We start from the raw sequence: 15941 nt of genomic DNA, 5'->3' as shown, positions 1-15941 counted from the left end.
TGTGTGCGCGATGTATACACTCTGAGTAATTATGTGTATATGAGCAGCAATACACATTTCACTCACTACCATACTATTTGTGGTGTAGGGTGCCATGAAAGATATAAAAAGAACAAGAGACTCCTGTAAAAAAAAAAAAAAGAGTTCCTGCTCCAGTATAGCAAGCGGCAATGCTGTATGCATCGCTGCCCATTGTGCTGCCCAGCTCAGGGAATGTTGCCTTAATTGAGACATAAGGTATACAGTAAATTCTCAGCGCCCTGTTCATATGCGTATAGTAGCATGCAGTTATCTTAGAGATGGCTCCCTACTGATTATCCCAATCACAAAATATTACGTCAGCCATCCTTAATACTTTTTTTAAGGGAACTAAATCCAACCCAGTCTACCAGCATCATGGTAAAGAGTAGGGAGAGCTGAGAAGACTGATGTATAGTTTTGTGTAAGAAGATTTAGTATTACTTGTAACCTATTGATCGAAATCCTTGCTCATTCTGGGCTTAGGAGTCCAGTGGGCAGTGTCCAGTGGGAGTCCAGTGGGCAGTGTCACTGAGTGACTGACAGCATTCCCAGTAAGAGTATGCAAAGAGACAGTTCTCAATCACTGATTAGGACCACCCACTGGACTCCTGAAACCAAATTAAACAGTGATTTAATTAATTTTTCTCCCATAACTCTTATCATTCTGTCCAGCTTATCCTGCTCTATAATATGATGCTGCTATAATATGATGAGAACACTGCTACTGTTTAATGTGACAGAATCCCTTAAAGTAGAAAGTTAAGGTGTTTATTACTACTACAGATCTCTATTTTACGTGCCCCTGCTTTACTAGACATGGGTTAGGCTGGGTTCACACTACGTCTTTGCAATCCGTTTTTTGCAAAAAACAGATGAAAAACAGATGAAAAAAAACAATGCAACTGTGTGCACCCATTTTGATCAGTTTTTCCGTTGACTTCCATTATAACAAAAAGTGGATCCGTTTTTTTTGGCGAACACAAAAATGAGGTCGACCACATTTTGTGTCTGTAAAAAAAAAAAAAAAAACAGTTCCGTTTTTTTTTTTTTATAATGGAAGTCAGTGGAAAAACCTAGCAAAACGGATGCACACAGTTGCATCTGTTTTTTTAATCAGTTTTTCGCAAAAAAACGGATTGCAAAAACGTAGTGTGAACCCAGCCTTATCTATTTCTCCAGATAACGAACATATTTCTCTTCATTTTAGTTCTTCCACCGGTTCTGGTTCCTCGGCATAGTGAATTTAACACAGATCTCAGTCTGCTTGCCAAGTTCCGGAATACATCTCTTAGTAATGAACCACTGATGCCGCACAACGCCACCTTCCCCGAGTCATTTCAGCAACCAATGTGCACTCCGTTCCCTTCTTCACCCAACAACATTTTCCACCACTCACCAAACACCATTGGCTACCCCGATTCCCCCAGAAGTTCTTCTGAACCAGGAAGTCCGTACCAGATCACAGGTGACTGATCCTGAAATCAGCAGAGCGTTTGGTGTCTGACTTATAATATCTTGTATTAACAGGACACGTTTTCCTGTCCACAGATACCCCTCCACCACCGTACAACCCGCCGGAGGTACACGGGAACCAGAACAGAAACTCTGGGGACTCAACTGAATGTCAACTAGTTTTACCAATAACTAACAGAGGTAAGTAAAGGGTAGAATATATATATATATATATATATATATATATATATACATATATATACATATATATAGTAAAACTTTGGTATAGGTAAAAGGTTTTGAAAATTGATCATTCAGTAGATATGGACCGGCTTAACTACTGGGTGTAATTGCCCCTTTTACCCTCTGGGGTTATCCAGCATTGAAAAAACATATCTACTTTCATCCAAGACTAGTACCACACTAGTCCATGGGTCATGCCTAGTATTGCAGTTCAGTTCCTTTGAAGTAAGCTGTAATACCACACATACCATGTGGACAATTGTCACACTGTTTTTGGCAAAAGGCTTTTGTAATCCTAGATAACCCCTTTAACCCCTTCGGGACCAGGCTAATTTTCGTTTTTGCGTTTTTGTTTTTTCCTCCTTGTGCTTAAAAGGCCATAGCACTTGCATTTTTCCACCTAGAAACCCACATGAGCCCTTATTTTTTGTGTCACTAATTGTACTTTGCAATGACAAGCTGAATTTTTGCATAAAGTATACTACGAAACCAGAAAAAAATTCAAAGTGTGGTGAAATTGAAAAAAAAACGCATTTCTTTTATTTGGGGGGAATGTGTTTTTACGCCATTCGCCCTGGGGTAAAACTGACTTGTTATGCATGTTCCTCAAGTCGTTACGATTAAAACGATATATAACATGTATAACTTATATTGTATCTGATGGCCTGTAAAAAATTCAAACCATTGTTAACAAATATACGTTCCTTAAAATCGCTCTATTCCCAGGCTTATAGCGCTTTTATCCTTTGGTCTATGGGGCTGTGTGAGGTGTCATTTTTTGCGCCATGATGTTGCGACCAAAAATGCGCAATTTTGCACTTTGGGATTTTTTTGCGCTGACGCCAGTTACCGTGCGAGATCAGGAATGTGATTAATTAATAGTTCGGGCGATTATGCACGCGGCGATAGCAAACATGTTTATTTATTTATTTATTTGTTTACTTTTATTTATAACCTGGGAAAAGGGGGGTGATTCAGACTTATTGGGGGAGGGGGGCTTTTTACTAATGACAACACTTTTTTTTTTTTTTTTTTACACATATACTAGAAGCCCCCTAGGGGACTTCTAGTATATATACTTTGATCTCTCATTGAGATCTTTGCTGTATAGATATACAGCATAGATCAATGAGATCGGCACTCGGCTGCAGCCGAATACAAACGAGTGCCGAGTTGGGGACGGCGCCATCTTGGACGAGTCCCCGGCCGGCATCAGACAGGGAGATGTCCCGAAGGAGCGATCTCCACCACTAGACACCAGGGAAATGCTGTATCCGCTAATTGGATGCAGCTGTCATGTTTGACAGCTGCATCTGATTACTGTATTAGCGGGCATGGCGATCGGACCGTGCCCGCTAATACCGGCGGTCCTGGGCTACAAGCGGCACCCGGGACCGCCGCGGTTCAGAGCGGGGTCACACAGCCCCATAGACCAAGGTATAAAAGCGCTATAAGCCTGGGAATGGAGCGGTTTTAAGTGACATATATTTGTTAACAATGATTTGAATTTTTTTACAGGCCATCAGATACAAGAAAAGTTATACATGTTATATATCGTTTTAATCGTAACGACTTGAGGAACATGCATAACAAGTCAGTTTTACCCCAGGGCGAATGGCGTAAAAGCAAAAAAACCCTAAATAAAAAAAAATGTGTTTTTTTTGTTCAATTTCACCACACATTGAATTTTTTGCTGGTTTCGCAGTGTACTTTATGCAAAATTCAGCCTGTCATTGCAAAATTCAGCCTGTCATTGCAAAGTACAATTAGTGCCGCAAAAAATAAGGGCTCATGTGGGTCTCTAGGTGGAAAAATGCAAGTGCTATGGCCTTTTAAACACAAGGAGGAAAAAACTAAAACGCAAAAACGAAAATTGGCTCCGTCCTTAAGGGGTTAACGTATAGTAAACGGCGTACAAAAAAATTGTGAAAAACTGCTGCTAAATTGTGTTTTTTATTCATACCACCTCATAAAAAATTAATAAAAAATTATAAGGGTGTCACTTGTTCCCCAGAATGGTACCGATGGAAACGTCAAATTGTCTTACACAAATATTTTGGCACCGTAAGGCCTCTGTGACATGGTATAATGGCTAAAAAAAACCTGAAATGAAAAAAGGCCCCAAAATTCAGGGGCCAGGTCTCTATCATGTCTGCGGCCTGTGGTTGAGTCAGGTGACGCACTGCGGCCACATATGGGGGATTTCTAAAAACATTGGAATAAGGGTGGTAATACACAGGCCGATGCGGGCCCGATAATACCTGTAAACGAGCGCCGATTTGCTAGATCGGTGCTCGTTTACTGGGCCTATTACACGGCCCGATAATCGTTTAACAAGGGCTGCAAGGACATCGTTACCTCAAATTTCAAATTTCCCCTCCAACTTGCTTAAATTTCTGCGAAACACCTTATAAACTTATGAAATGTTACTTTGAGGGGTGCACTTTTTACAGTGGAGGAATTTATGGGGGTAACTAACATAAAGGCCTCACAAATCCACTTCAGAACTGAACTGGTCCCTAATAAAATTGCTATGAAAATTTGAAAAATCGCTGCAAAATTTCAAAGCCCTCTAACATCCTAACAGGTAAAAGGACATTCACCAAATGACGTCCCCAGAAAGCAGGCATGTTGTAGATGTGGCATTACTATCTTTCTTAGGAAAAGAGAATTTTGAATATAAAGAAATTTTTGCGCAAATGTTGTGTTTTTTTTTACAAAAAACTACTGAGTGTATCAACCAAAGTATACCACAAACATAAAGAGGAATATGTCACGAAGAAACTATCTCAGAATAACTGAGGGGTACACCAGCGGGGGGGGGGGGAGACCGGGGAGGAGGTGGCCGGCTCCCGGCCGCTTTCTGGTGTCTGACGCGGGCCGGAGACGTAACGTCTCAGGTCCGCTCAGCCAGTCAGTGACAGAGGCGGGATCTGAGCGGACTTGAAACAGATCCCGCCTCCGTCACTGACTGGCTGAGTGGATCTGTCACGTCTCGGGCCCACGTCAGACACCAGGAAGCGGCCGGGAACCGGAGCGTCGGTCCCAGCAAAAAAGTGCCCCCCCCTCCCGCTGGAGTACCCCTTTAAAAGCATTGCAAAGTTAGTTATCACTTCATAGAGACAGGTCAGATTTAAAAAAAAGATAGGCCATGGGCATTTAGGCCGAAACAGGCTGAAGAGGCAAGGGGTTAAACAATAGTTTTATGTTTAACATAATGTTTAAGAATTTTTGGTGATGTTTTTCCTGAGATCTTGCAGTTTTCATTCTCACCACTGGGGCTAAAGCTAAGCTAAGACTTCCTTTTGTGTCTGTGTTGATAAGAGGAGGCTGCTGTAAAGTGATCTGTACAGCATTGCAGCAACATGTGACACCACTAGACAGAGGAGACAATAGCAGCTCTCTGTGGAATGATGTTTTCAGAGGTCACAGAGCATGCTCAGTAATGTTTCACTTTTCCCCCAAGGGGACAGACTCTGTCTGTTGTCATCTATGAGGCTTGATGTAAAGCATGTCACTACATGCTGTTAAAAACAACCCAGGCAAGATGTCTGCCCCCATAACAATGTACAAAAAGTGAAATAAAAGAAAAATTTAGTTAGAAAATAGAAACTACTACTAGATTTTACTATCTGACTCTAATCAGTAAAAGAAACTGTAGGCGAAACATTTCCTTTAAATTATATAGCATATATGGCCAGACAGTTTGGGATTCCCCCATTGACTTAAATTACATTTATTTTCAATAACTGGCAGCCTTTTCATCTCTTTCAACCTCCATATTCACATGAATGTTTAGCAGGGCCGAATATTCATATTTCTCCAATATGGTGGGGAAAATTGCAATCAGACAGATTTAGCACTTGCTTATCCCTCCCAGAACAGTAGGGTTAGGCAATAGAGATCAAACACGCTGCACCCTTCTCTCCACCGATGATCTGTTGGAGATGCTGAGCAGGCTGCCACCAAACTCACCGTTGTTTTTAGTATAAGGTGTATGGGCACCATTTAAGGCATGTATGGTCATACATCTGGTGGCTCTGCCTTTTAATAACCTGTATTTTGTCATAGCAGCCTTTCCTTATTCTACCTTTTCCCAGATTTCCGCCCTGTTTGTTATGAAGAACCACTACACTGGTGTTCGGTTGCGTACTACGAACTCAACAATCGCGTGGGGGAGACATTCCAGGCATCATCCCGCAGTGTACTCATCGATGGCTTCACAGATCCCTCTAACAATAAGAACAGGTTTTGCTTAGGGCTTCTGTCTAATGTCAACCGAAACTCAACTATCGAAAACACCCGCCGGCATATCGGCAAAGGTAAACGTCAGTGCTTGAATGTGACAGGTTAAAGCAAATGTGATATTGGGTACATCGCTTGGTGTTTTTTTACATGATCAGACCGGCGCGGGCATACCAGTGCTGCGGTTCCCGCGCACAGCACCAATTTGTTACTGAGCATCGGCCGGGCATGAAGCACTGGAGGCCCCCAGTGTGACGATCCTCCCTCCCCTCTGTGACGCAGCCCCATTGGTTCTAAGGGAGCCGTGTCACAGAGGAGATCGGGTTTTGTTACACTGGGGGCCAGCCGTCCCCCTCCAGTGTTTCATTCCCAGTCGGTCCGTTCATGTAAAAAACACCATAGGGGGATAGATCAAACATTGTGTAAAGTGAAACTGTCTCAGTTGCCCCTAGCAACCAATCAGATTCCACCTTTCATTTTCCAAAGAGTCTGTGAGGAATGAAAAGTGGAAGCTGATTGGTTGCTAGGGGCGACTGAGCCAGTTTCATCAGTTTTATCATAAAAATGAAAGTCTGTCTGTCTGTCGGTCTGTCCCATATAGACTTCCAAACGCCTGAACTGTTTGACCCCAAATTTGGCCCACAGATACATTAGGTGCCCGGGAAGGTTATAGGGAAGGTCCCGTCCCCGCCAGATGTACAAGAGGGGAGGGGGAGGGGGAAGAGCGCCCCATAGAGATGAATGGGAACAGCAGTTGGGAGCCTTAGCAACCAATAGGATTACTAATTTCATTTTCACAGGGAGCAATGGTTGCTAGGGAAGCTGCCTCACAACAGATCCACAGAAATAACTGGTAGACCCCCTTTTAACACCGCCATACCAGACCTGACCAATACCGCCATACTGTGACTGGATAACACCACCACACCAGACCTGACCAATACCGCCATAATGTGACTGGATAACACTGCCATACCAGACCTGACCAATACCGCCATACTGTGACTGGATAACACTGCCATACCAGACCTGACCAATACCAACACACTGTGACTGGATAACACTGCCACACCAGACTTGACCAATACGGCCATACTGTGACTGGATAACACTGTCATACCAGACCTGACCAATACCGCCATACTGTGACTGGATAACACTGCCATACCAGACCTGACCAATACCACCACACTGTGACTGGATAACACTGCCATACCAGACCTGACCAATACCGCCATACTGTGACTGGATAACACCACCAGACCTGACCAATACCACCATACTGTGACTGGATAACACTGCCATACCAGACCTGACCAATACGGCCATACTGTGACTGGATAACACTGCCATACCAGACCTGACCAATACCACCACACTGTGACTGGATAACACTGCCATACCAGACCTGACCAATACCGCCATACTGTGACTGGATAACACCACCAGACTTGACCAATACCGCCATACTGTGACTGGATAACACCGCCACACCAGTCCTGACCAATACTACTTCGAAAAGACACTAGATTTTCTGGCAAGTCTGAACAGGAGGTGGAAGACTAGAAAAATAAAAAAAAATTAACAAGTTTTTTCCTTCCCCCTGCTCCCTGGTGCTGCTCCCATGCAAGGTGCTGCCCTAGGCAGACCACAAGTGCCTAATGGTAAATACGACCCTGCAGGTATACAGGACACTACAGGTATACAGGACCCCAAAACTATACACTACAGGTGCACGGGACCTCCACCACCTATATACTACAAGTATACAGGACCCCAAACTATACACTACAGGTATACAGGACCTCCACCAACTCTATACTACAGGTATACAGGACCTACACCGACTATATACTACAGGTATATAGGACCCCAAACTATACACTACAGGTATACAGGACCTCCACCAACTATATACTACAGGTATACAGCACCCCCACCAACTCTATACTACAGGTATACAGGACCCAAAACTATACACTACAGGTGCACGGGACCTCCACCACCTATATACTACAAGTATACAGGACCCCAAACTATACACTACAGGTATACAGGACCTCCACCAACTCTATACTACAGGTATACAGGACCTCCACCGACTATATACTACAGGTATATAGGACCCCAAACTATACACTACAGGAATACAGCACCTCCACCAACTATATACTACAGGTATACAGCACCCCCACCAACTCTATACTACAGGTATACAGGACCCAAAACTATACACTACAGGTATGCAGGAACTCCACCAACTATATACTACAGGTATACAGCACCCCCACCAACTCTATACTACAGGTATACAGGACCCAAAACTATACACTACAGGTATGCAGGAACTCCACCAACTATATACTACAGGTATACAGGACCCCAAAACTATACACTACAGGTATACATGACCTCCATCAACTCTATACTACAGGTATACAGTACCTCCACCAACTCTATACTACAGGTATACAGGACCCCAAAACTATACAGTACAGGTATACAGGACCCCCAACTAAAAACTACAGAACACTACAGGAATACAGGACCCCAAAACTATACACTACAGGTATACAGGACCTCCACCAACTATACACTACAGGTATACAGGACCCCAAACGTATACACTACAGGTATACAGGACCTCCATTAACTATATACTACAGGTATACAGGACCCCAAACTATACACTACAGGTATACAGGAACCCAAAACTATACACTACAGGTATACAGCACCCCAATCAACTCTATACTACAGGTATACAGGATCCCAAACTATACACTACAGGTATACAGGACCCCAAAACTATACAATATAGGTATACAGGAACTCCACCAACTATATACTACAGGTATACAGGACCCTCAAACTATACACTACAGGTATACAGGACCTCCGAACTATATACTTCAGGTATACAAGATCTCCACCAACTCTATACTACAGGTATACAGGATCCCAAACTATACACTACAAATATACAGGACCCCCCAAACTTTACACTACAGGTATACAAGATCTCTAAACTATATACTACAGGTATACAAGACCTCCACCAACTATACACTACAGGTATCCAGGACCCTCAAACTATAAACTACAGGTATAGAAGTCCTTCACCAACTGTACATTATAGGAATACAGCACCTTCACAAACTATACAGTACAGGTATACAGGACCTCTACCAGCTATACACTGCAGATATACAGTACTTTCCAAAATATACAGTACAGGTATACAGCCCCCCCCAACTACGCACTACAGGTATACAAGACCCCCTCAACTATACACTACAGGTATACAGCCCCCCCCCCCCAACTACACACTACAGGTATACAGGACCCCCTCAATTATACACTACAGGTATACAGGACGGATGTTTGAAGTTTTTAGTTTATTTCTAATGTGCATAAGCTACAATGTACATAAAAAGTGCAAAACTGTCGGGTATATAGGGGCATATAGGGCTACTAGCGATTTTCCCTTAAACAAAAAAAAACAAAAACAAACAAGGACATAGATTGGCCTCCTGGGCACCTTAGAATAAATCTAATTAACACACTGACAATTTATATCCGGGCAGCGCCGGGTACATTTTCTAGTGTTTGATAAATCATACCCAGACTGATGTACCTGATGGTACATCGCTTTAAGTCTTCAATTATACCACCTCTATAATAAGGTGGTAATAAATGTATTCCTTACCTTGTATATATTGTTTTTTTAAGTGATCGCTGTACCTTCCAGTTGACTGCATTTTCTGCTTACATTTAGGGGTCCACCTGTACTACGTTGGTGGGGAGGTCTACGCGGAGTGTCTAAGTGACAGCAGTATATTTGTACAAAGCCGCAACTGTAATTATCAGCATGGCTTCCACCCGGCCACTGTCTGTAAGATTCCCAGCGGCTGCAGCTTGAAGATATTCAATAACCAGCTGTTCGCTCAGCTCCTCTCACAGTCCGTCAACCAGGGCTTTGAGGTGGTGTACGAACTTACCAAAATGTGCACTATACGCATGAGCTTTGTGAAGGTAAGTACCAGTATTATTCACTCATTTATTATAATGATGACCATCAGTTTCTAGTCACCTGATCATTGAGGTCAATGGGAATGACATGAAAATCTGACCCTTACCCACAGAAAAAATCCAAAAAGAGGGATTAATGGTCACATGTATTGCCTGTCTTTCTCAAGGCCTGTAACCAGTAGTGGAAAATGTAAGTTGAGTAGAGCAGGCGTGTTTATAGAGAGCGTACAATGAGCGTGTTAATAGAGAGCATACAGTGGCCTTGTTAATAGAGAGCACACAATCACTGTGGTAATAGAGGGCATACAATGACCATGGTAATAGAGAGCGTACAATGACTGTGTTAATAGAGAGCATACAGTGGCCGTGTTTTCATGTCTTGTCATGTCATGTTTTCAGGTGTTTCACACCTATTATGACTGTTTTGCTTTCTTAGTGCTGTTTATAGGAGGATAAATGGAAGAGGAATGGAAGGTTACTTCTATTTTATTGACACAGACAACACTGTACATAAATTCCCAGCCATGTGCTGAAGTTTGCACTGTGGAATTTTTTTGCTCTTACGCTGTTTACTGTGCAAGATCCGGAATGTGATAATTGAATAGTTCGAGCGATTACGTGCGACCCTTCTCTGAACTCCCCCTTGCAAAGGGGTTAAACTAAGTTTTTACTTTGCTATTTTTTTTAAAGAACTTTTGGTGATTTTCTTTTCTAAGTTTTCATTTTATGTTAAAATTATTCGGAGAGCTTCTAGTTTTTATTCTGGCCACTAGGCAAAAAAACTAAGCTGAGACTTCCTGTTCTGTACAGAATATTTCTCAGCAGTGTTTTCCTTATAAACCCAGACAGGAGTACAATGACAGGTGACACAAATATATAGATAGATAACAGAGGAGCACAGAATGCCTCACGGTAGTGACTAAATCCCATACCGTAAAGGGACCTCACTGGGTGCGTGCACACAGCTCTCCAGGCCACCCCCGCCCCGGCCGTATTTCATTGGCTGCTCCATTCCAGGCTTCCTAGCAGGCAAAATCAGATCCTGCCGGACCGTTTAGTTTTAGGGTTAGGGGTCGAATTAGGGTTACTACCAACATATTACTTAACTATCCCCTGCCCACACAACAACCCTAACCCTCGGAGTTGGTGCTAATCAGGAAGGTTAGGGTTAAGGTTGGGACAGTGTGCGTGCGCCCAGCGAGGTTCCTTTACGGTATGGGATTTAGACACTACCAATGCCTCATACAACTCGGGTTGTCCTTCCCTGTAGAATGACCTCTGTAAAGGTCACTGAGCATGCCCAGAAGCCTTTGTCATTCATCTGAATGGGTCAGATCGTGCTTATTGTGCCCTATGGTCTGATTTGACTATTTTTATAATAGTGTTCAGTGGATCAGTGTTTAGCATGTGGCTGAGCGGCCATATTTTTTTTTTTCTCTCTATAGAATTATATACTCTGGAGTCTGTTTGTATTGTCAGTCAGCTACTGACAACCTGTTAGGCCTTGATGGGTTTAGTGGGGTTTGTGCTCCCTCCTTCTAACTAGTTAGGGTCCTTTTACACAGAAAGATTATCTGACAGATTATCTGCCAAAGATTTGAAGCCAAAGCCAGGAATGGATTTGAGAAGAGGAGAAATCTCAGGCTTTCCGTTATAACCCGATCTCTGTTTATAATCCATTCCTGGCTTTGGCTTCAAATCTGTGGCAGATAATCTGTCAGATAATCTTTTTGTGTAAATGGACCCTTAGACCCTAGGGTAATGTTGACTGCGGCCTCTAAAAGGTTGAACAGTTCGATCCAAGAGACTCCAGCAATAAGAGTAGCTCCCTCGAAATATGGCACGGGAACGGTTCCTGCTTCTGCAGCGGGAAATAAAGGCCCATTTGTCTTCTCATAAAACCCTTTAGGGTGCCTTCACACCTACCGGATCCACAGCGGATCTCACTTCTGCGGATTCGAAGCGAGAACCGCTGCGGATCCGGTACCATTCACCCCTATGATAGCACATATTCGCAGCGGGATTAACATCCCGCTGTAAATATGTGCTTTAACCCCTCACTGTCCGCAGCCCCGCCGCCGCATTAGCCCATCCTCGGCCGCATCCAGCAGCCCGCATCCCCTATCCCCGGCCGCATCCTGCAGCCCGCCGCCGAGAGCATAAAGTACCTGCTCGGCGGCGCGGCTGCAGTGAGGCTCCCGGCTCCGGTCCCGCTCATTAGCGGGACCGGAGCCGGGAGCCTCACTGCAGCCGCGCCGCCGAGCAGGTACTCTATGCTCTCGGCAGCGGGCTGCAGGATGGGGTTGGGGATGCGGGCTGCTGGATGCGGCGGGGATGGGGGGATGCGGCCGAGGATGGGCGGCGGGGCTGCGGACAGTGAGGGGTTAAAGCACATATTCACAGCGGGATGTCAATACCGCTGCTAATATGTGCTATCATAGGGGTGAATTCTTACCTGATCCGCAGCGGTTCTCGCTTCGAATCCGCAGAAGTGAGATCCGCTGTGGATTCGGTAGGTGTGAAGGCACCCTTAATGTTTCTTAAAAGAGTTATCAGGATTAGAAAAAGAACAGCTACGTATTTTTTGGGGGGAAAAACAGCTCCACTCCTGTCCTCAGGTTGTGGTATTGCAATTCAGCTCCATTCACTTCAATCAATCTGAGCCACACTCTGAGGACTGAGGACAAGAGTGCTGTTTCTGGAAGTAAGTGGCCATGTTTTACTAAGCCTGGAAACTCCTTTAAAGCGAATGTGCCTATTCACATGAGATATTTTTTCTTTTTACAATACCTTGTCGGTGCCGGCGTGGAGAGCCGAGTGCCGCATCGCATTTTTTAAAACAGCGAAGGATTCCCGCGATTGGCGCCAGTTTTTTCATGTGCACTTCGGGCCGCTTTATGCAGTGGAGGCCCAGAGCCCCCAGTGTAACGATATCCCCTCCCTTTACAGCCAGACTTGATTTGAATGGAGGCACGTCACAGAGGTGAGGGGATATCATTATACTGGGGGCACTGGGCCTACACTGCATAGAGCGGCCCTATTTGCATATGAAGTCACAGGAACCCAGCGTTTTGGATAAAGGGACGCGCCACAGGGATCTGCACACCGGCAGCGACAAGGTAGTATAACAAAAAAAATCCTCATGTAAGTTGGTACATAAGTTTCAAGGCTGTGAGAACTGGAGATATGTGATATAAGGTAGGTGGTATTGTCCATATAGGAGTCTTATATTTCATGGACTAACTTCTGGTGTCTTTGCTTCTTAGGGTTGGGGAGCGGAGTATCACCGTCAAGATGTCACAAGCACGCCTTGCTGGATTGAGATCCATCTTCACGGTCCCTTGCAATGGCTGGACAAGGTTCTGACTCAGATGGGATCCCCCCATAATCCCATCTCTTCTGTATCATAATCCAAGTATCTGAGTGCTATTGCAGGCAGTGGCTTAAAGAGTACCTTTCTTTTTTTAAGAATTATTTCTAATGTAAATACCTATATTTCGGTCTGTGTACTGTGGCTTTGTTCTGTGGAACATAAAGAAACAAGCGCTGATGTCTACCGACATGGTTCTGTTAAGAAAGCACTTCACCGGTATCACACTTTATTTCTAAGTTGCCTCTTATAGAAACTACTCAGACTTGATGCACTTAAACACGGTACACCATTCAATGCTTTTATGAATTTTATTTCTTATTTTTTTATATAAATATATGTTCTATTTCAATGACGTCACTCAGATTTGGTTTTAAGAATTATTTTTTTATATTTGTGTCTTGTAAATTATATTAGGAGAAAAAAAGAAATATTTTAGCAGATTTGCATTTCATGTATATGCATTCGTATACATGTTCATTGCATGTATATATGTATATACACTCTCCTCAAAGATGTTTTACACCCTTAGGGTAAGTTCACACGTGCCGAGTTCGCAGGAGATTTAACACTGCAAGTTCCGCTACTACAACGAAATCCGCTACTACATTACCTGCCTGCGCTCCTGCCTGCTTCTCTGTCTCCCGGGTAACTGACATCCAGCTCAGCCAATCAGAGCGCTGTCCCACCAGATCCACTGATTGGCTGATGTCAGTGACCTGGGGGCTGGAGAAGCAGGCGGGAGCACAGGCAGGTTGTATTAGGTTGTTGTGGCAGTGGAATGAAAATCTGCGAGAATGTAAAACCATAGGTAATGACAGTACAGAGTATCGGAGCTGATTTCGCTGTGGAACTTACAGTGTGAAATCGGCTGCGAACTTGTACAAATAAGTAAAGACAAATTAAAAGGTGAAAAACTTGTTTAAGGTGGACTTGACGTAAAGAGAAATGGATGATCATTTTCTACTGAATTCCGATAAGGCTGGGTTTATAAAGATGTCTTCTTCCCTGGAATCAGTTAGACGTTTAGATAATTTGCAGGACGTAATGTGGTGTGTGCCTAAATAATTATCAAGACATGGAGCTGTGTCCAGATAATTAGCGAGACATAGAGCTGTGTAGTGATAATTATTAAGACATGGAGCTGTGCCCAGATAATTATTGAGACAAGGAGCGGTGCCCAAATAATTATTGAGACATGGAGCTGTGCCCAGACAGTTATACCGTGTCTCCTTCTGCTGTAATTTGTCCTGATCTACAAGGAGCTGTGCCCAGATAATTATTAAGACATGGAGCTGTGCCCAAATAATTATTGAAACATGGAGAGTGCCCAGATAGTTATACCGTGTCTCCTTTTGCTGTAAGTTGTCCTCATCTACATGGAGCTGTGCCCAGATAATTATTGAGACATGGAGCTGTGCCCAGATAATTAACAAGACATAGAGCTGTGCCCAGATAATTAACAAGACATGGAGCTGTGCCCAGATAATTATTGAGACATGGAGCTGTGCCCAGATAACTATTGAGACATGGAGCTGTGCCCAGATAATTATTGAGACATGGAGCTGTGCCCAGATAATTATTGAGTCATGGAGCTGTGCCCAGATAATTATTGAGTCATGGAACTGTGTCAAGATAATTAACAAGACATTGAGCTGTGTCCAGATAAGACACAGAGCTGGAGAAAGTGCACTTGACTGGACAGGCTGGCACTGTGCTGGGCCAATGATAAATGATGGAATGTTGAGGGAGAGAGGGTTACTGGGGCACTCTGTTAGCAAGGTGCTATGTAAGCAAAAAGGGGGAAACACCGGCATACAGGTATACAGCAACAGGCTTTCTCAGGGTTTGGTATACCGTGTCTCTTCCTGCTGTAATTTGTCCAAATAAGACATAGAGCTGTGCCCAGATAATTAACAAGACATAAAGCTGTGCCCAGATAATTAACAAGACAAAGAGCTGTGCCCAGATAATTAACAAGACAAAGAGCTGTGCCAGATAATTATCAAAACATAGAGCTGTGCCCAGATAATTAACAAAATTTACGTCTGACCATTTTAATTTTGGCACAACTGGCCAACCATCTATTCCATATGGGACCCTAATTACCTAAAGAGCCCCAGCCCTATGACCCCCTCCATGCTCCCAAGCTGCACCCTCTACTAGCATTGAGGAAGAAGCCTTTTATAAATCTAGCCTTACATATGAATTCTAGAGAATATTGATCATTCTTTCCTTGTCGGCTACAGTTACTAGATTTGTATAGTGCCAGGATAGGCTTATAAAAAACAAGAAAATTCAGTTTTTGATTGATGACTCCCTCTAATTTGTTGTATTAGGCAGCTCAACAACTGGAGAGCAAGTGATTAAATAAACAGTGTAACCCAGGGCTGGTGAATGTGACTGCAATGTCTGCACCAGACTCTACCCAACATTTTTTTTTTTCTTTTTGCATGCAATGCCATTCACGTTACAGCCCTGGGTGTATTATTGATGCAACCGAAATCCCTAATGTTAATCAAGAGTTAATACTATAATGAATGTGTCACAAAATGAATAAAAATAATTGAAATTGTTA

General features: G+C 43.5%; 1 protein-coding gene across 1 annotated transcript in view; it reads left to right on the top strand.

Moving 5' to 3' along the window:
• The window catches only part of SMAD9 (SMAD family member 9), a 39229-nt gene extending 23288 nt beyond the window's left edge, over positions 1-15941 (top strand). The window contains exons 3-7 of the mRNA XM_069969934.1: positions 1229-1486; positions 1570-1674; positions 5817-6038; positions 9740-9996; positions 13260-15941. Of these exons, the coding sequence (XP_069826035.1) occupies positions 1229-1486; positions 1570-1674; positions 5817-6038; positions 9740-9996; positions 13260-13403 (986 nt within the window). The 3' untranslated portion in view covers positions 13404-15941. The remainder of the gene's footprint in view (positions 1-1228; positions 1487-1569; positions 1675-5816; positions 6039-9739; positions 9997-13259) is intronic.

The sequence above is a fragment of the Dendropsophus ebraccatus genome, chromosome 5 (assembly GCF_027789765.1).
Source record: "Dendropsophus ebraccatus isolate aDenEbr1 chromosome 5, aDenEbr1.pat, whole genome shotgun sequence".
In the NCBI taxonomy this organism is placed as follows: Eukaryota; Metazoa; Chordata; class Amphibia; order Anura; family Hylidae; genus Dendropsophus; species Dendropsophus ebraccatus.
Note: the sequence above shows the minus strand (reverse complement) of the source record. Positions and strands in the feature narration are given on the sequence as shown.